The 27,375-nt window shown below is 56.8% G+C and overlaps 1 protein-coding gene across 1 annotated transcript; it reads right to left on the minus strand.

The window, feature by feature from the left end:
* Positions 1–697: 697 nt before the first annotated feature.
* On the minus strand, positions 698–27,320 carry TWF2 (twinfilin actin binding protein 2). Its single transcript, XM_049826135.1, has 9 exons — positions 27,161–27,320; positions 16,518–16,595; positions 10,949–11,127; positions 9,327–9,422; positions 8,428–8,532; positions 3,103–3,228; positions 2,856–3,006; positions 2,315–2,436; positions 698–2,134 (listed from the first exon to the last, which is right to left on the minus strand). The coding sequence occupies exons 1-9, from the start codon at positions 27,183–27,185 to the stop codon at positions 1,967–1,969; spliced, it is 1,050 nt and encodes a 349-aa protein (XP_049682092.1). The 5' UTR covers positions 27,186–27,320; the 3' UTR covers positions 698–1,966.
* Positions 27,321–27,375: the final 55 nt, after the last annotated feature.

Here is a 27,375-nt window from a genome sequence, read left to right on the forward strand (position 1 = left end):
TGAGCTGCTCTGGGCAAGGAGGGGGGAGGTTTCAGTGGCTGGATCGCAAGCTGGGACATGCTTCCCTGCCTCTCCATCAGGACCTGCTGTTGGGAAATTCAGACCCCACAGCCCAGCTGGAGTTAAGAGATTTTTGGCTGTTGGTCTTTCTTTGGATGCTGAAGAGCTCTGGCAGGGCAGCTGCTCGCTGCTGAGGGAAACGTGGGGTGCAGCTCCCCTCCCAGGAGCCTGGGAATCTGCCTTGCCCTGGGCGAGGAGTGGGAGGGATGTGGGCAGACCCCATTGCCTTCCCAACTCTCCTCTTGGCTCAGCATCCTCCCGCAGCAATTCACCCCAGCCAAGAGAACAACCACCCCAGGCAGCAGCGGCATTGCAGCCTTGCAAAATCATCACCAGCCCTTAAAAAAAAAAAAAGAAAGCTGGGCTGAGCAGGGATTCCGCCTCCCGCAGCCAGCTCTAGCTCCGGCCATCACTGGAGGGGTCCAGTGTTAAAACCTCTGCCAGGCATTAAAGGGTTGTCCCAGACCCTTGGATTAAAGCGGACACGTCCTTGAGGGTGGGCAGGGCAGGCTGTGATGGTTGCTGGCTCCCAGCTAGCGATGTCCGAGTAATCTGCTTTGCAACTCCGGCGCCTGTGGCTAGTAAATGCCCAAACCTGGGGAACCCGGGGCACCTCCAAAGAGCATCAGACTGTTTTAAAAATACTTTATTCTTTAGAAAATACAGCGTTCAGTACAGTGTGCTCTGCTCCCCCCAGCTTCAACCCCCCCACCGCCTGCTCCGCCGAGGTCAAGGCAACGTCGGCACATTCCCCGCCACAGCAGGAAAGCAGAGGGCAGGTTTCACCGACCCCCGTTTCCATCTTCCCAGGGAAGCGGGCAGCTCTCGAGCCCTCACTGGTACCCAGCAGCAAGGCACTCTCCCCCCAAAACCCCAGTGAAGCCTAACTCACAGCGCCAAGCTCGGTCCTTGGAGCCGATGATGGCCCTTGGTGGCTGGGGACATCCTGGGGAGGGGGGTGGGGGGGCACGCAGGGGCTGTCACGCTTCCCCGCACAAGGATTTGGGGTAGCCCGTGTGATTTTTAAGACATGGGCCTGCCCCAGACCAGAGAGCCAGCAGCAAACCCGGGGGGTGACAGTAAGGGCTGGGGCGTGTGGACGGGGACACACCAGAGCTCAGCGTCCCCCCCGCTCCCATCCTAAACAGGGATGGGGCTGAGTCAGGGCTGTAACAGCTCCCTCCGAGGGGAAAAGCTTTATTGGGGGGGGGGGGGGGGGGGGGGATTCAAACACCACCCAAAGGCAGAGTGACCTTTCTCCAGGGCCAGGCTGAGCTCAGGACTCAGGGGGGACTTTCCACCTCCAGCTGGCTGGCTCCCCCCAGGGACAAACTCCTGCCAGCAAAGCCCACCCCACTGGGAGGGGTCCTGCCTGCACCCTGAGGGGGTGCAGGATTGCTCCAGGCCTGGGGCCGAGGGGCCGTGCACACCGAGAGCGGGACAGGGGAGCAAAATCTGGGGGCTGGGGGAGCAGGGAAAGAAGCATTTTCTTTTTTCAAACAGGAATCCCCAACGCCACCCCCTTCCCTTTGCATAGAGCAGCTTGCAGGCAAGCGTGTCCTTCAGTCACCCAGGGGACATGGAGAGCAGCGGCTGTGCCCCCGGAGGGGGCAGGAGCGAACCTGGGGGACATGGCCCTGCTGCTCCCGTCCTCCGCTGGCAGCCCCGGGGCTTGCACAAGGACACGGGGAAAAGAAACACCGACACCACTGAACCCTTCCCATCGCTCTGCCCCCAGGTGCAACAAGCCATCCTGATGTTTAAAAAAAGGAATGAAATAGGAAAAAAGGAGGAAAAAAAAAACCCAAAAAAGGCTGAGATGGAGGGAAAGATCCCCAGGTCAGCAGAGAGGAAGCCGGGAAGCGCCGCGGGGATGCTGTCCGTTCACCGCCCGGTCCTGCGGGATCTAACTGTCCTCGCCGTTCTCGCCCGGCCCCTTGATCAGCCGCTTCTGTCCCCGTTTCCCCACAGGCCCCTTGGGCTTGGCAAAGGCCTGCTTGAAGGCATGCTGCTTGGGGTGCACCTCCTCGTAGAGGAACTCCGCCGTCAGCTCAGCTCCATCGTCGATCTCTATCTGCATCCGGGAGCAGCAAGCGGGGATTAGCAGCTCCCTGGGGTCTTGACACCCACCTTTGGGGCACCCACCTCCCCCCCTGAGCCCACCAGCATGGCTGGACCAAGGCTGCGGCACAGCCCCTTGCAGGCGCCCAGCATGGGTCTCTGCTCCATCACTATTGGGTGGGCTCGCGCTTACCTTCTTGGCTATCTCCAGGCAAAACTCCTGCTCCACGGTGTCCAGCAACCGGCTCTTGCAGCTGGAGTAGAGCATGCGCTCCTTGATGCTGCATTTGTACCCGGGCATGGAGTAGATAAAGACTGCGAGAAGAGAGCAGGGCTTGTGGTGCTGCCCGGGCTCACGGCCAGGGAGCACCAGGCAGCCACATCCCACCCCGGTCATGGCTTTTCCAGCCCCAAGAGTCCCAGTGTGCTCAGCGCCAGGTGAGCCATCCCATCCCTCACCCCTTCCCAAATCTCCCCTGGCTCTGCTACGCCTGCAACACAATGGCTGCACAAGCCCCCCCAGGGCAGTGCCCGCCGAGCCCTGCAGTGCGCGTGGCAGCTTCTTTTGGCACCAAAGGACTCGCCAGCACCCACCGTGGGAGGACGGCAAGCGGGAACTGACTCGAGGTCCCCCGCCACCCCATCCCCATTTGCTCCCTGCGCGAGCAATGGTCCGGGGAGGGCGAGGAACGGCACGGGCTCTAACCAGTGGCCCCCAGTGCCAGGGCACTCACCGACAGACTCCAGGTAGTCTCCCTCGTGCGAGTGCTTGTACAGGAAGAAATGGTAGCGAGCCGAGTCCTGGGGGATCCTCTTGGGAAGGTCGGCGATCTCCGTGGGGCTCGTGTGTACCAGGTCGATGGTCTCCCGCTCCAGATCCAGCTTCTGATGGACAGAGGGGATGGGGGAGCGGGTGGGAGTGAGAGGCAGCAGCAAGAGGCAGGTGGAGCGGGGCGCAGGGGAGACGTTCAAGGGACCTACCAGCTGGATGTAGTTGATTTTCTTCTGCTTGAGCGCCTGGATGGCTTGCTGAGCATCCCACTGCAGGGGGAAGGCCAGGCCCTGCAGGGTCTGGTGCTTGCTCTCCACGCTGATCTCTGTCTTCACCTGGGGATGGAGACCAACCGCCCCCAGCATCAGGGCAGAGACCAGCAAAGGGTGGGGAAGGAAAAGAAAGGAAAACCAGCCGGTGCCACTGCAAAAGGCTTCTCATCCAAGGAGCCGCCTGACACCCAGCTCACAGGGACCGTGGCATTAAACCACCAAAAGTCAGCCAGGCTCGGGGCGACGATGCTTGTCACCATACTGCCACACCGGGAGATCACCCGGCTCCAGCCATGCACCCCCACACCCCCCCGCTTCACTCCCAGCAAAGACGACCAGCTCAAAACTGATGTTTCCCAGCGAGTCCCTGGCAGAGATGCTGTGAGCGACGCTGGCGCGTGTCCGTCTCCGATCATCACTGAGTGCAACCTGCAGGTGATGGGGGGAGCCCTGAAATCACAGCGTTCAGCTGCACGGGTCCCAACTGGTGGGGAGGGCAAGCTCCTCCTCGGTGGATTTAACTACAGCAGACAGGCATTCCCTCCAGTGCCGGAGCTGGAGAACTGGAGATCCACAGCTCAGAAAGATCCTGGCTGCTGTTTTCCCCATAACCCCTGTGAGTCAGAGGCTGCCACCCATACCCTAAGCAAACCCCCTACTCCAGGAGACCAAACCCCAGTTCAAAGAAGGAAGAGAAAGAGATTGCAAAGACATCGCACCACCCTGAGTGCCTCCATCCAGCCACAACGGGGGGGTCCCTGACTGGGACCGGAGGGTGCCGTGAGCCGGCAGCGGGGAAGGGGGGGCAGGACGCGGCAGGCGCGGCATACCTCCTCGGGGCCGGGGTACTCTACCAGCGATGGGCAGCAGCAACAGCCCCCCACCATCTGCCACAGAATACAGGGAGACGGCGTCACCCCGACGGCGGAGGAGCCCATCCCACCTCAAGATCCTCCCCCGGTAAACAGACCAGCAACACTAACCCAGGTGCTCTGCAGCGAGCGTGGGTCCCTTTCCTTTGGGATCAGTTTGGGGGATTTTGGATAAAGACAGTCCGGCCTTTTTTTTTTTCCTTTTTTTTTTTTTTTTTTTTTTTTTTTTCCTTCTTTTCCCTCCCCCGATAGAGAAAAGGAAGAAAAATCAAGGCATGCCAAGAGAAACGCAGAAGTTTTAGGTCACCTCTCAAAACCAGCTTGGCAGTGCCAAAGCGGATCTCGTTACAAGGCTGCCCTTCGTTACAGCAGCCCCACGTGGTACCCACACCCCGGGGAGATGATGGATCTGGGTGCCTGGAGCAGAGCATGCAGAAAAACACCGCCAGAAGAACGAAAAACCAGGCATCAAGCGGGCAGAGCAGCCTACCATCTCGGTGCTCGAGTCCTGGGAACAGGAATCCTGCGAGCGTGGGGAGAGGAGACACACTGTCAATGGCACCCTGCACAGGGATGGAGGTGGGGGGGGGGGGGGTGTCTCAGTGAAACAAGAAGGGGTGGGGGACACACGGACATGCTGGGAGGATGGAGGCATACCATCTCTGTGCTGGAGGCCAGGGAAGGTAGGTCCTGGTAGCGCAGGCAGGGAGAGCAGCAAAAAAATGACAGGGGAGACATCATCGCTGGGGAGGAGTGGGAGGGAGAGCCCCAGCCCCGAGCTCTGGCAGCCCCACACGCAGCGTCTCTGCCAACATGCCCATGCAGAGCCTGTCCCTGCCCCATCTCTTGCTGGCTCCCCAGCCAGGGTGGCCCCAACCCAGAGTCTGGAGGAATTCCAGCAATTGCAGCAATAGATTTTGGGCTATCCTCCACCAAACAGCACATACTAAAGGTTTTGGGGGGAAAAAAATGCCCAAGCCTCTATCCACGCCAAGCTTCCTGGAGGATGAACAGGGTGCGAATGTGCAGCTCTCAGGAAATAGTTGCTCAAGGGTCATTCGGTGCTGGGTGGGCAAGAGGTCCGGCTGACCTCCACGCTTTGCTGTCCTACCATCCCCCAGGGTGACGTGGCACCAGCAAGGGCCCGAGGGCAAGCACACAGGAATTCAGAGGACACACACAAGCTCTCCCGGTCCTATCCTGTGGAGAGTTGCAGCACAAGGACATTACCACTGCCAACACCTCCAGATCCTCGTCTTTCTCCCCCGTGAATGCAAGGAGGCTGGGAGGCTTATAGCAGGACCAGAGAGACCTCAAGCTGAGACACAAAGCACGCTGAAGTCCAAAAATCCCAAGAGGTTGAAAGTTGTCCACTCCCCCATATACCTCTGTATTTTCTACTCCTTCCCTTTTCAAAAACGTTAAAATCTGGCTCACTGAAGCACCCCCCAGGGCACAGCCCAGGAGCCGTGCATGGGACGGCCGAGCGTGTGCCACATCCCGTCCCCCCACCCCAGCCTTGACAGCAGCAGGTTTGGCTGGTGGGTTATTTTACCTCCTTTTCTTTAGGTTAGTTTTCTCCCCCTGCTTCCTCATTGCTGGCACGGTGCTGACCTTGGCTAACGAGCATATTTCTGTCTTACGACGAAACCTTCATGGCGGGGGTTCTGGCAAAGCCTCTGCTCTACCCACCCACCAACACTGCGGTGCAGCTACGATGACACCCCCTTACACACCGCAACAGCACAGCCACCTTTAGTACCTCTTAATTCTTCTGCCTCAGCCCCCAGCTCCAAAGCTGCCTTCCTCTCCCCCGCGGCCCCATTGATGTGATACGCCTGGCTCCTCTCCATGTTTCGGAGCCTGTGATGCTTCTAGAAAGACTCACCACTCGTGGGTGTTAAGGTAGCTCAACGCCAAATTCAAAGCCATTTCTTAGCCCACGGTCTGCTGACAAATTCCAGCTCAGTAAAGCTGGCGATGCATTTTTCAGCTATTTAAAATATACTTCTTTTTTTTTTTTAAAAGCAAATGGCAAATTTTTGCAAGCTCCCACCCAGCTGTCAAGAAGGAGGGTAGCTCACGACATTGCCTCTGTCCATGCAATCCTCAAACCACAGGGGAAGCTTGGTTCACGCAGCCTAAAACCTGCTTTACCAAAGGCTGGGCACCCTGCCAGGGGATGTACAAACCTGAGTCCTTCCTGTCTCGGTGTAAAAGGCTGCTGCGCCAGCCCTGGAGACACTGCCATGCAGCCATCGCCTCCTGCTTTGCTGCTGCCCTTCCCCTCCTACCCCTTCTCCGCACTCATCCGAGGGTCAAGGAGAATCCCAGGGAGCTTCTGCCAGCCCAGAATTGCAGCCATCTTCAAGGTGAAGACTGCAAACCTGGTTGGCATCTTGGAGGGTCGTACAACAATAGGAGGAGAGAGGAGAGAGGAGAGGACCACCGGCAGCAGCTCCAGGTGAGAGGCACAGCAAAGCACTTGCATGCTGGTGGCTTTTAAAGAAACAATGTCCCTTATGTCACTTCCAAAATCCTAACGGATTGGTTGAATCCAGGGGGACACGCAGGGTCCTGAACCGCTAGCAGGGGCACGGGCGGATGTGCAGAAGCACTGAGGTCAGGGCTGGCCCAGGGGCTGCTTCCCAAGTCGCTGCCAGCCCTGACGGCTCGCTCCCGTGGATCTGCTCCCCCAAATGAAACTGCAACGTGCACACGCGTGCAAGGACCCCACGGCCTGTGCACACGTGTGCAAAGACCCTGTAAGGCTGGAGGCATCTCTGTACCGAGCAGGGTGCTACAGGTTGAGAGCTGCTCCCATACAGCCCCCTCTCGATCAAAGCCCTCTGCTTTGTGTGGCTCCAGAAACTTGCTGGAAGCTGCATTTACTAGAGTTGTGAGTTTCCCTGCCCCGGGGAGGTGAGCGTGGCACCGAGCACCCGAGCCATAGCTCCCACCGCCTCCTGCTTCGTGCATGGGGCCAAGCGGGCGCAGCGCCCACACCAACACAGAGACTCTTCAGCACACCCAGCGCTCGGCCGCTTCCTACTTTAAAATCCACAGGCAAAAATATATCCATTTTCCTCTCTTTCTAAATGCCGCTGACTGCTCCCCGTGGCCCGCGCTGACACAGGGGACAGCGTACCTTTAAAATAACCCCCAAGCAAACCAAACGGCAGCAGCACCTTCACCCAGGAGCTGTGTCTCGCAAAGGTGAGGGTGGGAAGCAGAGCACGGCAGATCAACTGGAAAACAAGCACCACGAGCACCACTTACCTTGGCCATGTGACCCTGCAATACAGGGCCAAAAAACCCCCCCAAAACTACTTAATCCTGCAGCACTGGCCAGCCAAGGCAATGGCACAGATGCCCAAAGGTGCCAAACGAGCCGCAGAGCCACCATCAGCACCTCTCTCTCTCCTCCAAGCCTGGGCATCACCTCGGATCCTCCAGCACAAATCCTGCCCAGCCCCCCCAGGCTGGGAGCTGGGATAACTACGCCGAGACCCACACGGTGGAGACCACCCCTTGGTGGCATCTCCCAAACGCCCCTCAACTCCGCCACCCCCAGACCTGCTTTGGCAGGTGGAAACCTCCTGCTTTGTCTTTGCCATTAATTAATGCCAGCAGGCTGATTGGCTTCGTGTCTCCCAGGCATATCCTGATGCACCCGTGAGCCCCACAGCCCCAGCACAGGTGGAATAGAAAGGGATGCTCCCCTAGACATGAAGGTTTTGAAGTGTTTCACAGCACCACAGAGGTTGGCACGAGTGCCACGAGATGCCGGCGGGGAGACAACAGTGTTACAGCCTTGTCTGCCCCCAAGCCTACCCCATGCCACTTCCACATCTTTTTCCAGCACATAAGCCCTGAAATTTAGGCTAAGATCTGTATTTCTTGGGACAGCATCCCTCATATTTATAGCCACAGAGGAAGAGTATGGGAAAGGAGGCTGCTGCAGCCCAAAGATAAGCCTGAATTCTTCCTGCCTCCCCCAAGAATTCAGAGTCAGCTCTGGCTTTTGCCCCAGTACCTAGAGATTAGAGACTGCTGCCCGCTTTCAGCCTCAAACTGCCTTCTGACTGCCAATTACAGCGAGCGAAACAGAGCCCTGAGCTCCTGTCCTCGCAAGGAAAAAAGAAAAACCCAAAACAAAACTGTAAATTCCTCTTTACGCCACCAATTTGACCATGAGGATGCTCAGTCCACCTCGGCAAGGGCGGAAACGGGTTAAACTGCAGAGGTACAAGAGACCGCAGTAAAAATGAGCCATCCCTTTTAGCTGGCTGCTTGGATGCTCTCTCCCACTCCGGCAGCAAACACATCCCGCATCCCTCTGTTCCCAGAGGGTCTCAGGCTCCTTCTCCCCGGGCCGGCGGACACCCACCTCGTTGATGCGGATCTGCTGGAGCTCCTGCTCGGCTGCGGTCAGCGGGGCCGGGGCGGAGCAGGAGGACACATGCTTTTGGTAACCGCTCAGGGACACGTCCTCCTGCAGACAGAGGGACAGGGACGGCGGGGGAAGCGTCAGGGGGTGGTTATGGCTGCAGGGCTGGATGCACCCCCAGACTTGAGGCTGCGTCTGAGCAACCCAGTGGTTCTCAGGCTCTCTCCTTACTAGGTGGATCAACCCGAGCAGCGCTCTCAAACACCTCCGTGCTCAATTTGAAACTCCATGCTCAATTTTAAACAGCGCCTGCAACTGCCTGTGCCCGTTGAGGCCACCCGGACACCCACGGCTGTGGCAGTGCGGCTCCTCCGCCTGATTAACAGAGCTCGTGAGCAGGAAAGCAAGAGGGAAAGGCAGAGACCACGGCCTGGGAGCAGCAGAGAGGGGCACAGGGGCAGGAGGGCAGCCGCTGGGGATGCTCCCTGGCTCCCATCGGCACCAGGAGCCCCAGAGGGGGGCTGATGCCCGGCAGGCCCTGGCTGTGCAGTTCCCTCTGCAAAACACTCTCCGGCCAAGCGCTGCCGGATGACCCCGGCGGCAGCAGGTCTCGCTGCTGGGGTGACACTGCCACCGCCTGGTGCTTCTTTGCCCGCTCAGAGTAAAGCTCTGGATGTCTTCTGATCCTTCCTCCCACCTCTTCCACAGTCTCCATCACAGACTGACCACAGCTGTGCAGGCATCAGAAAGTGGCAGCGGAGACTAAAGCAGCGCAGGGGACAAACCTCTGCGCCGTCCCCCCGCATCCCACATCCCACTCGGCTTTGGCGCTGAGCCCGGGCTAGGCTCCTGAAGCTCAGGGTTGAGCCCAAAAGGCTGCCCAGGAACCACCACCATACCTTCACCGTTCCAAACATCTCGTCCTTTATGTGCCCCCCGCCAAACTCCTTCTTCACCGTCGCTCTGGTGGCGGCGTACAGCATCTTCAGCCGGACCTGCACGAGGAGGGAGGCGGCAAGCACGGTCAGAGAGGAGCATCCTGTACCGCAGGACCAGGGAGAAGCACCTCTGCGCAAGAGGTGCTCAGTCACTGTCCCACCACCGGCTCCACAAACCTCAGCCCTCCCTGGGAGCCACCACCTAGTTTCTAGCTCAGGCTGATTTCTAACCACAGCATCTCCAGGTAGGGAACCGCCAGGAAAACCCATCAGCGTTATTTCCAGGACTGCCCGCGCACAGCACCACCTCACCTCACCCCCACCTGGGTAACAGGAGGCGCAAATACCACCTGAGTCACCTAAAAGGGACTTGTGCCTTTCGGCACCTCTTTTGCACCGATCTTCTGCAAAACCCAGCCAAGAGCTTTTGCAAGCGCTCCTTGGTGCACTGGCCTTGCAATAAGGCTCTCCACAGTTTTTTGAGAGAGATATATATATAAAAGGTATCTTCTGTTATTATATATATACACACATACACATGTATGTGTATACACACGTATAAAATTATGTATTATTACAATTGTGTACATGCATGTATATATGCATGTGTACATACATATGTATACACCTATAAAATTATACATATTACGTTAGTATAGTTGTATATGTATGCATGTGTGTATGTGCGCATATAATAATACGTTATTTGTTAGATGTATCTCAACAAACTGCAGAGGGTCTTTTTTATATGTGTTATAATATATATTAACAACAACAACATATATTTGTTATATATATATAAAAATATGTATTTCTTATATATATATATATGACAAGTGCGTGTATTAACATGGCAGTAAATCCATATAGCGTATAGATTATATAACAAATATGTGTGTGTGTGTGTGTATACACATATGACAAGCACAGGTGTTAACACAGCAGTAGGTCTCTGTCCCGCTGAAAGCCCGTTACAGAGACGTGCTCAGCAAGATGGCATTTTCCAAGCGGTACCACCGAAATCCTCCAAACCAGCCTCCCACCCAACCGGCCCTGCTGCGCCCGCTCTCCGAGGCCGTCCCCCACCCCACAAGCCAGCCCAGCAGGCGTCAATGCCGGCCGGGCCACATTCAACCCGGCGGGAGCCAGCCTGCCCTGTCCTTTTTAAGGCTGATTTTGGAGCCGGGCATGGAGCCGGGCCAGCAGCCGCTCTGCGTCAGCCTGCGAGGGCCAGGCGAGTCGGTGCCAGCACCGGTTCTTCCCAGAGATACTTTTGGCCAGAGCCGCGGTGGGACGTTTCCGTCCCGGCCCCGCGGTCCGTACCGCTCCCCTCCCTCCACCTCCTCACGCGGCGCCGCGAAGGGGACAGAGATACAGTCCCGGCGTATCTTACTGCCTCTTAAAAAACGCCCCCATCCCCAAAGCAGCCTCCGCTTCTTAACCCCGGCACAGCGACGGAGGGTGCGAACGCTCCTCCTCAGCTCCAGCGTGAAGTCGGCTCGGCCGGCGTCTCCTCCACCGCCCCGAGCGCGACCGTGTCCGTGTCGGCACGCGGGGCTGCCGCAGCCCGGCGCGGTGCTCACCGGGGAGCTGTCGGGGGACCAGGAGATGAAGAGCCACTCGTAGCCCTGGGCGTTCTGGCTGTCCAGGCGGTACAGCACGTAGCACGGCTGCTGCTCATCCAGCAAGGGCAGCACGAAGGCGTCGTAGTCGGCATCCCAGCGCCGGGACAGGTCTTTGTGGGCTCCCAGCACGAGCTGTTCTGGAAGGAGAAGACAGAAAAGGTGGTGTTAGCCGAAGGCAAGGCTCAGCACACCTTGCAGCACCACGAGGCGGCTCGTCCAAGGGCTTGCCGCAGCTCCAGCACTGACAACGATGCCGTCCTGCAGAAAAACAAATTAAGGTCTTGAACCACACACGGGAGCATACCCCCCCACTGGTGACCCCACCAGGAGGGGCTGGTTTTCTGCCAGCATCCCACTGCCTCCTGTCCAACCATCTCCTCCCCTCCCGTGGTCTCCTCTCTGGTGACTACCCGTAGCCTCCTTCTGCTCTGCTCCCTCCAGCAGCGTAGACCCCAACCATCCCTTTTTGCTCACGGAGGAACATGAGACCTCCTCCACCCCACCTGGACAAGCTCTAGGGGCACTAGAAGATCTCACCAGAGACAAAAGGAATCATCTATATTTGGGACACTGAGAAAAATAACGGTCCTATAACAAAAGCTGGGATGATGAACGCAAGCTGCTCTCATCAGATTCCCCATAACCTCAGAGGGGTCAAATTCAGAGCTGACACCCAAAGCCCATGTCCGCAGGGACCAGGGATGTCCCTGAGACCCCAGCACGGAGGGGGATCATGCTGCCAGGAGACCCCCAGCCTCTCGAAGCAATCTACATATTTCATGCATCTGGTTGCATCTCAGGTGTCTGAAGGGTCTTTTTTTCAGCTGCTACACAAGTGGCAGTGGGGCTGGGAGCCCTGCGAGCCAAGCAGCACTCAGCTAGGATTTAAACACTGGTGCAGGCATCATATGAACATAAAACCCCTCCTGTGAGGGTCAAAGCAAGCTTTGGGATGGCTGAATGGAAAAGCAATGGTGCTGGAGACGATCGGTATAGGTTGCTGGAAAACAACCTCTATTTTTATTCCGTTTTAGATGCAGAAAGGTCTGTGGGAAGATGTCGGGAGTCAGATCAACATGTAGGAAAATCCGGAGGCACCAAAGCAAAATAAGTTGGGGCCTTGGACAGTTGGCACGCGAGGGGATGCTCAGCCTGGCACGTGCCCTGCCTGGACCTCTGCCCACCGGGAGCCAGGAAGCCCCTTGGCTTTTCCAACCCTCTCCCTCTGATCCAGCTCCGCAGCTCCGAATCTCATGGCAAGTGTATTGGCTTTGTGTGGCAAGGTTTTGGTAGTGGGGGGGGGTTACAGGAGTGGCTTCTGTGAGAAGCTGCTGGAAGCTTCCCCTGTGTCTGACAGAGCCAATACCAGCCGGCTCTGAGACAGACCTGCCGCCAGCCAAGGCTGAGCCCATCAGCGATAGTGGTAGCGCCTCTGGGATAACATTTCTAAGAAGGGAAAAAAGTTGTGGGACAGAGAGAAACAGCAGCCAGAGAGAGGAGTGAGAACATGCAAGAGAAACAAGCCTGCGGACACCAAGGTCAGTGAAGAAGGAGGGGGCAGAGATGCTCCAGGCGTCGGAGCAGAGATTCCCCTACAGCCCGTGGGAAAGACCATGGTGAGGCAGGCTGTCCCCCTGCAGCCCAGGGAGGAGCAGATCTCCACCTGCAGCCCAGGGAGGACCCCATGCCAGAGCAGGTGGATGGCCAAAGGAGGCTGTGACCCTGTGGGAAGCCTGCGCTGGAGCAGGTTCCTGGCAGGACCTGCGGATCTGTGGAGAGAGGAGCCCACGTTGGAGCAGGTTTTCTGGCAGGACTTGTGACCCCATGAGAGACCGATGGCTGAAGCAGTGAGCTCCTGAAGAACTGCACCCCGTGGAAGAGACCCATGCTGGAGCAGTTCGTGAAGAACTGCAGCCCGTGGGAAGGACCCACGTTAGTGAAGTTTGTGGAGGACTGTCTCCCGTGGGAGGGAGCCCAAGCTGGAGCAGGGGAAGAGTGTGATGAGTCCATCCTCCTCAGAGGCTGAAGTGGCAGAAATAACGTGTGATGAACTGACTGTAAACCCCCATTCCCCGTCCCCCTGTGCCGCTGGGTGGGGGTAGGTAGAGAATCCAGGAGTGAAGTTGTGCCCGGGAAGAAGGGAGGGTTGGAGGGAAGGTGTTTTGAGATTTGGGGTTATTTCTTATTACCCTACTCTGGTTGATTAGCAATAAATTGAGCTAATTTTCCCCAAGTTGAGTCTGTTTTGCCCGTGATGGTAATTGGTGAGTCATCTCTCCTGCCCTTATCTCGACCCACAAGCCCTTTGTTATATTTTCTCTCCCCTGTCTAGCTGAGGATGGGGGGAGTGATGGAACAGCTTTGGTGGGCACCTGGCATTCAGCCAGGGTCAACCTGCCACAGCAGGAAAGCTTTTAAGGAAAATAGTTGAGGAATAAAGGGTTTGGGATGAACTACTCTCACCCCTTCTTTCCATCCAAGCAGGGCATTCCCCCACTAACAGCAGCGTAGCCCTTCCCTGCCCAGTGCTGCCCCACCACGGCGTCTGCCACCGCGCGCTGAACCCATAATTATTTGCACACAAGGGGCACGTGCTACCGGTAAAGTAACAAGCACAGCAGAGAAAAAGGTGCTGAAAATACTTTACCTTCAGCAAAACCACCTGTTTTGAAAAAGAGAAGCAAAAAAACCTCAGTGTACCCCTAAAATAAACGTAAAGCCCTGCAAATGGATTTGTGCATTGCAAAGACCTAGGATCCCGAAGAGACTGCAAGGAATTTCGCCCGGCCAAACCCACTGGCAGCTCTCGGGTGTCTCTGTCTGCCAAACATCCTGACACCTCACGCATGAGGCAATCGGTGCCAAGTCACTCCAGGCTATTCCCGGGCTGTGCCCAAGCTGGACCCTGGCCGTGCCTCCGCGAGCTGGCAGCCTCCAGCTTTCCCCTGGGCTGGAGGAGCTGCTTATTCCCCCACCTCCCATCAGGCTCTTCACAGTTCAGCTCAACCTGTTCAGGGCCAAATTTTCCTCCCCGGGGAAAGGGAAACCCGGAGCAGCCGCCCTTTGGCAAAACATCATCATCAGCGCTAGCTATTTCAGTCTCCATTTCTGCAGGGCACTGCTGTTGCAAAAAGGGTGGATGGGAGCGTTTCTGGCCCCTGAGGTGCCCCCAGCACTCAGCTGCATGCAGGCTGCTTTGCTCCAAAATGCCCGTACAAGGCAGCCCTGCCTGCAGCTCTGGCAGGCACCGTGGGGGGACAGCGCAGGAGCCAGGAGCTTGCAAAGCTCAGTGCACAACATCACCTACATTCAAAGAAATGCACCCAATGGGGAAGACCACAAAACCAATCTTGTCCAGAAGCCTGCTGACAGCGAGGAGTAGAGCACCACCTAAAACCGCGGCGGACCGCAAGTAGTTCTCGTGCCAGGAAAGCACTGCTGAGCCTCAGTGCGCAACCTGCTCCCCCCCATCCCCTTCTCCATCTGACCCTGGCTTCTCCTGGCCAGCCCCCAAAGGCAACATCAGCTCAAAGAGCTCCCAAAGGGTTGCTCAGCCATTGCTGCTGTCCTGGGGATGCCTGGACACAGAGCATCTGCCGTAAGGCTCCTTGCACCATCTTCCTCTCCTTCCACTTGCTGTTGCCTGCTCTGACATGCCTCAAGACTTATGCCCCGTAGGGCAGAAGGTCCTCTGCAAGCCATTGAGCAGGCCTGGAGGCTCTTCCACATCCCCTGTGCAGGCAGGACAGCTGGCACGTCCTCTCCAGCCAGCTTGGGACACATCCCTTCCAGGGTCAGCGTGCTCAAGTCCATCTGTCCGGCTGTGACATCTGCCAGGCTGCTCATTACTGCCTGAGGGCCCTTCTCTGGTGGGTGGCAGAAGGCTGATGCCCCCTGTGTTACAGAAAAGAGTAGTGGCCCAGAAGGACCGAGCAACTTGTCCCCTCTCACGCAGGAGGGCAGACAGGAGGTCCCTGCGCCAGGCTGGTGGGACCACCACCACCTTGTCCCCAGCACACCAAGCCCTTTGGCACAGAGATGCTCCTGGCTCTCCTCCTTTTGCCTGCCTCCTCCCAGGAGTCTCAGGCTCTGCCACATCTCAGAGGCTTCTGCAGACACCCAAGCTCCTCCAGAGCTGCCCGTGGCTGGTCCAGGCCAGGGGAAAGGAGCCGGCAGGGTGGGAGAGCCAGACTGGGAAGCACAAAACAGTGCCGAGCGAGCTTGGTCCATGAAACAGCTGCTGCCGCCAACACATCAGACAGATAAATACATCCCATTCGGCCCGAGTGGAGATGGTGGGATGTCGTTTCCACTGATGGTAAAAAGTCTCCCTTGCTGGTGTCACCGGCCACAACCCAAAGCCAGCGGCACAAGTCCTAGCACCCTAAGTCCAGGCTTAGGGGCATCCGTGACTTATCCTAACGCAAACCCGACTCCCACTTTTTAAAAGAAAAAGGAGCCAAGAGGGCAACATTGGTGTCAAAGATGCTCCGAAGAAACAATGCAGATGTCGCATCCCAGCAAACAGGGACCTTGCTAAGAACAAAGCCAACACCAAAGAACCTTGCAGTGGCCCTGCTGACGAGTCCCACATGTTTCAAGTCACGCCGCTCTTCCAAAGGGGACTTCACAGCCCCTCCGAAGGCCAGCACGGGCTCTTTACAACCATGGGCTCCTTACGACCACATCTACCTCGGCGTTTGCAGCGTGGTCCTGGTGGCCCACCTGAGGGAGGTGGTGACAGCAGCTTGGCAGGGCATCTAACGTCCCCGCTGCCATGAGAAACAAGTCATTCACATGCAATTGGATGAGGCTGAGGAGATGGAAAACCTACACCACAGAGGCTCCCCGCTGGGACATTCAATCAGTGCTTTGCTCCGCTCGCTTGTTTGATAAATGTAGAGGCCATCCAAAGGCACATTTCCATGGGACAAACGTGGGCAGTTTGGTGCCAGCCTGAAAATTGGGCTAGGGCCAGGCCCGTGCACAGGAGCCGGGACTGGGACGGGATGGGTTTCAGAGCGCAGCATCTCTCACAGGATGCAATCAGGGGCCCGTGCTGAGCCCCTTGCCAAGGATCACCCCCCCGCCCACCCCTGCTCTGAGCATCTCCTTGCCTGGCATGGGATGCCATGCCCAAGGAGGAAGATGCTGCGCGTCACCCCAACCAAGGTCCCACAGCACCCGCAGCAGCTTCTCGCAGGGCTCCCATAATATAATTTGACACAGCAGCAGCAAAAGCCTCCCAGAGCTCAGCACCGATCCTGAACACCAGTGTCGGCCTGCTGGCAAAGTCGCTGCGCCCCCCCTGGAGCCGCCACGGGGCTCCAATAGCTGCTCACCAGCACACCCAAATTTTGGGCTTGTATTTCAGGTCTGGGCTGCTGCGTGCCAGGGAGCCACAGCAGCATTTTCCCTGGGGTTTCCAAAAACATAAGCTGGCACTGCAGTGGCAAAGAGGAAAGGAGGAGAGGCAAAACAGAGAACCGATGTGGTGTAAATCAAAGCACTTAAAAACAAGACTTACCGTCCTCAATGATGACCTTGATGAGCCGAACTGAACCATTTCGGGCTTTGGCAAAGAAGTCCCTTAATTCCGTGGTGGCTGAAAGAACCAGAAACATCGTGATCAGATTTAGCAGTCAAAGCAGGTGCTAGGCTGCTCGGTGACTGGCCAGGGAGGGGAGCAACTTGGCAGGATAGAAATTTAAAAACTGGGAAAAAAAATAATCTCTGCTGCCAAAAAAAATTATAATAAAAATAATAATACAAAACCCAAACAGCTGGGAGCAAAGTGCTGCGTCTCCCTGAGGCGTCAGAGTTAAATAGCAGCTGGGAGCACATGTGATCCAGAGAACTTGATACTTGGCCTGAGTGAACATAATCACCCAAATTTAGACGATGGCTTGGCCAGTGCAGGCGTGGAGAGCTCAAGTGACAAGTTTATTCGCTTTACAGAGTGGCGGGGTTTGCATATGGGGGGTGGCTGGAAGATGTCCCAACAGGCTGTGACGTCCCAGGCTCGTGACACGTGGCGGGGATGCTGCTCCCGAGGCAGCTGGGGACCAGTGCGACTCCAAACTGTAGGCACTGGTTTGAAGCTGAGCCCCTGGAGAAGGGAAAAGCAATGACCCCGGGGTTTTGCTTTGGTTGCAGAAGGCTTTTGGGAAGTGTTCTGGGCAGACACCTTCCTCCTCATCCCCCCTCTCCAAGGACCAGGCACCAGCAACTGGTTTTTGGCATCCTACCAGGAGGCAACAGCGGGCAGTGGATGTTGAAGGGGCAGCACACGGCCAGCGCTGGAGGCTTAATCTGCCCACCCCAAAAGCATCACTGGCGCAGAGCTCTCCATCCCACCCAGGACATACTACACACAAAGGCAATGCCCAAAACATGCGGCTTGGAGGGGCTGAGCCCCCTGACGAGGAGCATCTCCCAGCCTGGCTCCCCCAGAAAGTCCCTTCTATTACACACCCGAGCACCTTCCTGGATGCAGCCGCACAGCCAAGGGCATCCCGTGAGTTCAAAGCCACAGGCAGCTCTGCGCTTGGTGGAAATACTAAAGAAACTGGCATTGCAAAGATTGGAGACCTGAGCAGACGCTCCTTAGTCCACACCATGATCCGTGCTTGGAGTTGCCATCAGCAGCCCCCTGCTCCTGGCACTTTGCCACACTGCCTGCCCATTACCGATCACCGTGCCGGAGCAGCTCAGAGCAGGAAGGAGCCCAGCTTTGGTTCCCAGAGCCTGAGAGCATCCACGGCCAAGTCACTTTGCAAAGAAAGCCATCCCTACCTCAGCCGGAAAGGTGCTGTGACTAGACAAGCCAACCCCTGCCGGCAAGGGCCGTATCCATTCCACTTCAGTCCCACCAGCAGCGGGTACCACACTTTGACACAGCCCCCCAGCATCGCCACGGGAGGAGCCTTGACACTACCCATCGCCCACTCAAGGGGCACGGGGGGGACGCTGACTGTCACACACCGGTGCCCTCTGTCCCCTGGAGGCAGACCCCGGGCTGGGGCACTGCCCACAGCTCCCCCAGCCCCGCGGGAGAAGGAGCAGGCATGGATTTGTCCCCACGCACAAACACCAATGATGATGCAGGCAGAGAGGTGGACAGGGATGTCCGGAGGAACCCCCCAGGGAACTCCTGCCTGTCCCCCTCAAGCGATACGTCCAAGATGCATCTGCCCCATCAGCTCAAAGCCTGCCCCGATCAGAGGTCCGGCGGAGAGAAGAGGCACAAACGAGGAAGAGCTCCCAGGCTGGCACCCTGCAAACAGCGGTGCTCCCATACAAACCCAGAGCTGCCACCCCAGCAGGATCCCGCGGGAACAGGCACGCAGAGACCCCAGCAAAGGCACACCAGCCCTTCCTAGCGTTTTAGGGGACACACAGAAGGTTTGCTGGGGCAATCCCACCGCGAGCAAACCATCCTTCTCCCTCCGTCAGCATTGAGGCACGTGGCTCTCCCAGTTCCCAGTGGAGACCTTCACCCTCTCCCAGTGCCGGCTGGGAGCTCAGCCTGCTCACACCATTCCCACCTAAGGATGCTCTGATATTTTTAGCCCCTTTCACTGCTGAGAGTGGCTGTTTCCTTCCAGCAGCATCTGTGGTTATTGCAAACACACAAGGCGGAAGAGGAGGAGAAAAAGAGACATTTCTACACCCAGGAAACCTCCTGAAGGAGACAAATGCTCCTAATTAAGCTTCACCGATTCCTATTACACTGCCAAAATAGGAAAGAATAACATCGGTCTTGGATGTTTCTATAGCATCAACTTTGGGGAAGAAAGACGAAAGCTCTCCAGTGCTAACCAGCTTGCAAATCCCCCCGGCCTGCCCCATCCTTCCCAGAGCCCAAGGGCACACAGGGGTCTGGAAAAATCAGGAGTCTGGGCAAATGCAACTCCCCAGCCCGCCTGGAAATGCTAGGAGTGCCCAGAAGTATTGGATCGACAGCCGGGATGATTGACAGTTGAGTGACTGACAAGTGACGGCCAAGTGCTGGGACCTGTGTAGGTCCAGAGGGGTTTAAGGGGATGGTGAAAAGCACAGATGCTGCCGGAGAAGCCAAGCGCACAATGGGAAATACTGTAAGGTCTGCCAAGGAAAGAGATGCTTTCCAGAGGAGACGGCAGCAGGGATTTCAAAAAAACTCAGAGTAGGCTTCCAAGCTATAATTCTGCTGAAATTAAAAAAAAAAAAAAAAAAAAAAAAGGCAATTTTCATTTAAATAAAAAAAGTCACCGGGGTGTCTTTGACATCCCCTTCTGTCTCTTGCATCACGGAGCCAAGAGCCAGTGAGAGAGAGAGGAATAAGCTAGCGAAGGTTTTCAGCACAAGCTCAGCAACTGCTTCATTACAGTATGTTTATGACTTAATTGGCACAGCAGACTTGACGAGATGGCTTGCGTGCCTGAAATATTAATATAAAAGTCCACAGCTGGCTCTGGAAGAAAGGTAGGGAGATCTTACCCTGGAGATGGAGGCGAGTGGTACCTCTGCCCCAAGGCACCTCCCTGCCGGGAAGTCTCCAGGACCCAACTCAAGGGCTGAAAAACCCACGTGTGGGGAAACCACAAAAATCAGGGAATGGGACAAGTGAGGGGGCAGAGGACAGGAGGGGGACCCGCACATCCAACTCACCCTCTAGACCTGGTGTCGTGGTTTAAGCCCAGCCAGCAACTAGGCACCACACAGTCACTTGCTCACTGCCCTCTCTCCCAGTGGGATAGGAGGAGAATCGGGAAAAAAAGTAAAACTCACGGGCTGAGATTAGAATAATTTAATAATTAAAGTAAAATAAAATTTAATACTAACAATAATAATAATATATAATAATAATAGTAATGAGAAGGAATATAATAATAATAATAAAAACAGAACAAAAAGAAAAATGAAACCAACCAACCAAACCACCCAAGAAAAAACAAGTGATGTACAATGCAATTGCTCACCACCCACTGACCAATGCTCGAGCAGCAATCTGCCCCTCCCGGCCAACTCTCCCCCCAGTTTACGTACTGAGCATGACATCCTATGGTATGGAATATCCCTTTGGCTAGTTCGGGTCAGCTGTCCTGGCCACGCTCCCTCCCAGCTTCTTGTACACCTGCTTGCTGGCAGAGCATGGGAAACTGAAAAACCCTTAACTTAGGATAAACACTACTTGGCAACAACTAAAACATCAGTGTGTTATCAACATTATTCTCACACTAAATCCAAAACACACTGTACCAGCTACTAAGAAGAAAATTAACTCTATCCCAGCTGAAACCAGGACACACGGCTTCCTGGAAAATCCTGGAACAAATTTTTTTGTTTGTTTGTTTGTTTCTGGATTCAGAAATAAACTCAAGCTGGGCTACAGCCAGCAGGGATCTACTGAGAACAAATTGCATAAGATCAGCCTAGCTTCCCCCAGCAGAGCCACAGACCTGTGGGCTTCAGGAGTCTCAGCTCAGCTTCCTAAGCGTCTCCAAACGTCAGAAGCCAGATTGGGAAACATGGTGGTGGTGAACCTCTGTGGCATGGGCACAAAACAGCACGGATAACTCACGCTGGGAGGTATCAGAGGTTGGATAGAGCAAGGCCTCCTGGGGACCTGTGGCGGGTCCAGGTTTAGTCCACATTTCCATGAACAGCTGTAAGGTGGGAAGCTAGAGGAGTTGCAAGCGCGCGCTGGAGAAGAATTCACCATTCTCTCAGGAGACTGGAGAAACAGGCTGGGAAAAAAAGAAATAGGATGAAACTCAATAGGAAGCAAAGTGCCATAACTAGGAGAAGGACCAGCCACACCAATGCAGGGCAGGGTCCAGCGGCTCCAGAGGTGGGTCGCAAGCCAAGAGCAGGTTAATCGTTTCATGTTGTGGGCAAAGTCATTCGTGAAGGCACAAACAAGAGCATGACCATGTTATTTGGTGTTGACAAGGCTGCAGGCACAGCAAGAACAGCATGTCCAGGCTCAGCATCGTGCAGGGAGCAAGGCACAGGATGGACGGCACCTATGCCAGAAGGTGCAGCGTGCAGGAGCAACAGAAGGATCTGGGGCTGGTCAGCCCAGAGGAGAGAAGAAAAACGATGAACAACTTGTACTGGTTTTCCAGCCAGAAACATCAGGCCCCACCTTGGCATTTGGGAAATCTCGCGATGAGGGTGACCAAACCCTGGGAAGGACACCACGCCTCCATCCCTGCCCCAAAAAACCTCCAGAAACCCTCCTGGGATGCTGCTGCTTTGAGGCAGGGTGAGCTCGGTGGCATCGTGAGGAACCTTCTGGCTTTTCTACAAGACATTCCTGCCATTGACCCTCCTGGCAGACATGGTGGGCACAAGCACCTGCGCCTCCTCAACCACCCTCCCATGACAGCCCAAAAATCGCCTCCAGCCATCGAGTCGTGCAGCACCTCCCTATCCCATCTGTTTGTAGGCTGCAGATGAGTTGTCCCCTATTCATGAGCCACCTGCATTTAGCAGCCTGCTAACAGCATGTCCCAGGTCCCCTTGCACCACAAAACCTCCCTGCCCAGCAGCACCTGCCTCCCATTTGGGATGGACGGCTGAGCAGAGCTGGCCATCGGCACCAGGGCACCCAGGCTGGCCAGCTCGTGGCATGGCAGGGAGGTGACGGTTTGGCCAGCGGTGGCCTTCAGGTGGCCCTGACCATCCAGGCAAGCTGCCAGAGGAGAAGAGGAGCTCGTGGTGGGAAGGCAGAGCGGTGCCCCCGCTCTCGGCTGCACGGACCAAAGCCTGAAGACCCCAGGCTTCGGGGACCAGCGGGGCGGCCAGATCCTTGCACTGAACGTCCTACTGAACGGACGTGCTGTTTGCAGCCAAAGCGGGCAGCTGCCCTGGCACGGGATGTGGCCATTTGGATCAGGAGATTTCGGTGCCGAGCTTGAGGCATCACACTTGCCTGAAAATGCTGCGAGACGGAGCAGAGAGATGGTGCTTGTGGCTACCACCCTGCCACAAAAGCTATTCCCAAAGTCCAGTCTTTTTTTGATGTTTACAGTCCCAGTTAGCTCATCTGAGCAGAGCCAGGCTCTAACGAGGCCGGAGGGAGACAGAGGCACCACGCATTGATGACAGCCGTAGCCACAGCAACCGGCCAGTCTCTCCCTGGGGATGCCAGGGTGCCAGCGGAGCCGCCCGTGCAACCCCTGGGGAAGCACCGTGGGGATGGGGATGGAGGCGACAGCCACACCGCCTCCCCTGCACCCTTCCCTCCTCCATCCCCTCCCTCACTTGTTGGGGGAGCAACAGGTTTTTGCTTATTCGACCCTTCCAAATCCCCCCCCCCCCCCGCCCCATCCCGATGACAGCACCCAGCTCCCAGATCAATAATACATGTTCCCTGAAACAGATGCCTCTCTCAATACTTTGAGTCACCTTGCCCTCCCGACGGGAAACCTGAGCCTCCAGCCATCAATCTTTCATTCTCTGGACATAATCTTCAAATCGATGCGACTCCAAGTGACTGCTTCCCTTTCACCATCCAGGGCACAGCATGCCTGGGATGCCACAGGGAAACCTGACCAAAAATCCTGCCACAAACCTGGGCAAAACTTGTCCAAGCTCCAGGGATGCTTGGCCAGACAGTGGTCGATATGCTGATGGAGAAAACATGGCTACACCTGCACCATCCACACTTTCCCTGCACAGGCAGCTCTGCCCAGCTCCTGCCAGGCATCCAGGAAAGGGCACAACAGCAACAGGCACAAAATAGCTGTTGCTGCAGCTAAAATTCCTCCTTTTCAGTCTATCCCAGTGTAACTCTGTCACGCAGAGCCTGCTCAACACGCTCACTGCAGAGAGCTTTTCTGCTGACAGACGTGGAAGGCCAGTTTAAGTGCTAAGAGGATTTTATTTCTCACCATGGAAAAAAAAAAATAAACGTCCTTGCAGGGAATCTTTTCTCTGGGAAAAAGCTACAGCTGCCAGAAGAAAATAAAAAGAAGGCAGGGGGGAAGGGCAAGAGAAGATACAAGCAAAGCTTTTCTCCCAATTTTCTGTGAGGTTGGGCCATATCCTGCAGGATTTCACAGGGACAACTCCTGGTCCGTATTGCAAATCCTGCCCAGAGAATTTCAGCCACCCGCCTGACGCCAGCCGTTTGCTTCTCAACACCCGATCTTCCATGTGCATGCCCGGGACCTGCCTTGTCTCCACTTTGCCACCTTGGATCGGAGTTATTCAGCCCTTCCCTCACTCCAGGTTAGGCAGCGCCCACACTGCAGGCAGCATCGGTCGGATCCAGCCAGCAACACAGCATCCTGGAGCAAAGCGGTGGTGCCAGCATGCATGGTCCTGCCTCACTTGCAGAAGTTGCCAGTTGCTGTTCCTTTTCTCTGCCCAGTAAAGCCACAACTGGGAGCACCGGATTGGGCGTCAGGGGGGACGGGGACCCAGGGACAGACCCTGGCAGAGATCTCGTTGCGTTGACAGCCTTTCGATGCATGCTTTCCGAGGGATTTCCTCCACCCTGCCACTCTAGGTGCTTAACTTCAAGGGGTTTGACACCTCAGGGTGTTTGTCTGGTCTTCCACCCACTCTGCCGCTCTGGTCATCCTGATGTGCCACCCGCTGGGGGCACTGCCCAAGTGGGTGTCAACCTCTGAGTTGGGTGCTGGCCCCAGAAAAGAGCTCACAAGCGTGGACCACCTCCTCAAAACCATCCTTGCAGCAGCCCAGTGCCCTCTGTCCTCCGTGGACACCAAGGGCCATGGAGCCGCCATCCCTTCTCCTCCTCCACTGAAGGCACGGTGTGACACGTCCCCAGTTAGGGGGTCACCCCCAGCTGCCCCCGGATTCAGGTGTCCAGGCACCTCGGGACCAGCACTGCCTCCCGGCACGGTGGAAGAAAAGGGTTCAAGGAAGCGGTGGATGTGGCAAGAAGCTCCTTTCTTCTCCAGCTTTCTTCTCACTCAAGAGCCAGGAAGCCGGCTGCTTTTGAAGGAGACCTTTGCAGAGCCAGCACCTCCCACGTCCCCCCTTTCTGCTCCTTTTCCCATCTGACATCATTCCTGCCTGCACGCATCACGGTTATGCTTCTCCTGAAGAAAACGTCCATTCCTACCAAACGCCTTCCCAATGCAAGATCCAGAGCTGGGGCAAAGCGGAGGCTCAGCTGCAGACTGGAGCAAAGGTCCTTCCCCATCCCCACATCCTGCCACCTCCCCCAGAAAAAGCAGGCACCAAACTCTATTTTTTGGTTGAAGAAACAACATACATTTGATTTCTTTACTTCCTAGATGAAAAAAAAATCCCCTCTAAGAGTCTTTTTCTCTCTACCCAGAGGTCATGAAAGAGATCCCAGAAGCAGCTGAAAGCAGATGACCTCCCACCAGCATCAAAGCCCTGTTTCAGCATTGCCTTCCTAAGGTTTTAAACTCAAACAGTGAATGCTGTCCCCATCTAACACCACTCAGGGCAGAAAAGGGACTGTAAAAATACTCATTGAATCCTCCCAGCTGTAATTAAAAAGCAGGTTTCCAGCCCCAAGAAGCCCACAGCAACCCTTGATAGCTTCCAATAGCCTCCCCAGCCTGGCAGTCTCCATGGCAGCCCCGTTTTCCACCAGCACCTTCGAGGGAGCTGCCACGGATACCTAAAAAAAATAATAACTAGCCTCTTGCCTCTGCATGAAAGGCTCAACCCTGATTAAACACCCCGAACCTGCGGCTCTTCACTGCCATCGCTCCCCCTCCCCGGGGACCACCTGCTTCTCCCCAAAAGCCAGGATCATTCGGTAGCATCGCAGCAGGGGACTGCTCCAGGGGCTCCCCCATCACCACGTCAGCCTGCTGTCACACTGATCTAGCACAGCATCAACCAAAACCTCTCGCCAGTTTGGCTGCAACCTCCCCTAAGCCAGCCAGCGGGTCGGACTGTAATTCCCCCGGGAGCAGATGCCTTCCTGCAAACGGGGGAGAAACGGGAATAACAAAAACACAAAGCGATGCACGCACACGAAAATAACAAGACCCCAGAAACCATGAAGATGTGGAAAATCCCTCCTCCTCCTCGGCAAACAACAGACCTCAGCGTCTCAGCAGAGGGAATGAAAGTAGCAGCGGGATCGCTGCTCCTCATCCAATATCAAATCTGCTCTCTGCGGAGCAAAGGAATGAATTTGATCACGGTGCCAGGGTGAGGAGAACTGAAATACCCCAAAACCCCCCTGGGGTGGTTCCCTTAAAGCCCGGAGCGCCCCAGTTCAGCATCGCAGGTGTTAGAGGGGCAGATTTGCATTCAGAGAGGAAACAGCCGCTTCCTGGAAGAGGGACCACGCAGCGGGGGATGGAGGACACGACCCAGAGAGCTCAGCCACCCAGAGATGTCCAAGATGCTGCGAGAGAGCGAGGCCACACAATGCAAGTTATTTTTCATAACCATGGGGAGGTTTTTCTGCCACCCCCAGCTTGGGGATCTGCTGCCTGGGCCGAGCCGTTGGGTCAATCCCCACCCCGCACCGGCTGCAGCTCCTGGGGGGAAGTCCGAGTCCCTTCCCCTTTCCAGCAGAGCGCTGCTGACGGGGCACGTTACGTCCTACGGGCAACGACAACTCACGGCGACTCTCGCCACTGGTCCCAGCAGCGTTTGCCAAGCGGTGGGCAGCCAAGGTCGGCGAAGGTCGGCGCTCTCAGAGAGCAGCTCATCGGCTTCGCCAAGCCAGCGCATCCCCCCCCAGCAGCCGCAGGGGTGTGAGGGAAGACGGCATCGGGAGCGGACGGGCATGGCGGCGAGCAACAGGCAGCAGCCTCCTGGAGCACAGGCAGCGCAACAGGCCTTGTCTGCAGCAAACCCCACGGGAGAGCTCTGCAGAGCGGGGCCGGCACACCAAGAGTTCAGGTGGGCACTGAGGTCCACGCGGGCGCTGAGGTCCACGCTGCTGATTTTTTTTTTTTTTTTTTTTTACAGTAAAGGGAACATTCAACTAGAGCCTGAACTTCAGGGCCTCCACTTAAACCAGAAGCAATGAATCTGAACCCAAACGTCATCAGCTACCAGCACTCCCAGGCAAAGCAGGAGAAACATCTAAGCACCATCGCTAACCGCTTCTCAACTACTGCTCCTCCAGGAGCATCTGAAGGGGAAGGACGCTCTTGACCATGCACTCAAGGAACAAGGTTGCTCATGCCACGAAGGAACGGCAGCCGCAAATTCAACACCCTCGCACAACGGTGCTGGCCACGAGGAAGGGAGTTGCGAGGTCGGCGTCCCAGCTCCCCTCCCCGGCATGCAGCGGTGCTGGATTCGCACCCGGCCGGCGTGGAGCTGGGCTTCGGGGGCAGCTGCTCTCACATCCCTGCTCGCATATTGATTCGGTTACATAAATTATGCAGCACCTCTACTCCTGATTAATACTGTTAATTGAGCTGGCAGACGGAGAGCAGGAGGGAAATACCGTGAGGACATGCAGTCGCACACCAAACGCGCCCATAAACGCAAAAGCCGTCGTCTCAGGGTGCTGGCTGGGTCCTGTAGGGAGCGAGTGGAGAAAGCGGGGAGGTCCCCCCCCAAACCCAACGGCAACGGTCAGGCAGGAATTTACTCGGGCTCCCCCTGCAAGCCCCCTGGGAGGAGGCGCAGCGCTGGGGGCCGAGCACCGCGGCGGGGAGGGGAGATGGGGCCGGGGCCGACGCGGGGCTGCGGCGAAGCGGATCAGTGCGGGTCGAGGTGCTGCCGCAGCCGAAAGCGGCTTTACGAGCGGCGTCCCGGCGGTTGAGGGAGCATCAGCCCAGACAAAGGATGCAGGAGAACCCCTCACCGGCAGCATCCCCGGAGCCAGGCCCCCTCCTTCACCTCCTACGAGCACCCAAATGCTCTGAGCCTGACTCAGTGCTTCCCCACCCCCCCGCTACTTGCGGGAAAACCTGCCGGCTCCTTCGGGAAGCTTCATCTTATCGCCCCCATCATCGCTACCGCGACACGGCCCGGCAGCCTGCGGCGGCGGGGCCGGGGAAGGGAGGGGGGGGGGGGGGGGATGCTCAGGGCGCGTCCCCGCCGGGCGCCTCCCGAGGCCGGGAAGGGAAAGGAGCAACCCAGCCCGGGGGAACGGGGGTCCGACGCTCTGCCGAGCCCAGCACACGGAGCGAAGGCTGCGGGCACCCCGCGGGAAGGGACGGGAGGGGACCGGCGGCTCAAGCGGGCGCCGCTTACCGTGGATGCCGGTCTGGTGAGTCATGGCTCCGCTCGGTTCCGCTCCGCTCGGTTCCGCTCCCCTCCGCTCCGGCTCCGCCGCGTCCCGGGCAGGAAACGGCTCGGCAGGCAGCACCGCCCGCTTCCGGAGTCGGGAGCCCGCCGCCCGCACCGCCCCGGGGAGGAGGAGCCGCCGCCGCCGCCACCGCCGCCGCCGCCGCCGCCTCGGCCTCGGG

This window comes from Accipiter gentilis, chromosome 23 (assembly GCF_929443795.1).
Source record: "Accipiter gentilis chromosome 23, bAccGen1.1, whole genome shotgun sequence".
Classification (NCBI taxonomy): domain Eukaryota; kingdom Metazoa; phylum Chordata; class Aves; order Accipitriformes; family Accipitridae; genus Astur; species Astur gentilis.

What these genes read in the sequence shown, in the direction of transcription:
- TWF2 (XM_049826135.1), bottom strand. Translation starts at nt 27,185, where the DNA reads ATGACTCACCAGACCGGCATCCACG. An exon ending in CAAGGTCATCATTGAGGACG is followed by an intron (nt 11,128 to 16,517) that starts GTAAGTCTTGTT and finishes TTCTCCTTCCAG; the next exon opens with AACAGCTCGTGCTGGGAGCC. An exon ending in AGACTACCTGGAGTCTGTCG is followed by an intron (nt 2,437 to 2,855) that starts GTGAGTGCCCTG and finishes CTCTTCTCGCAG; the next exon opens with TCTTTATCTACTCCATGCCC.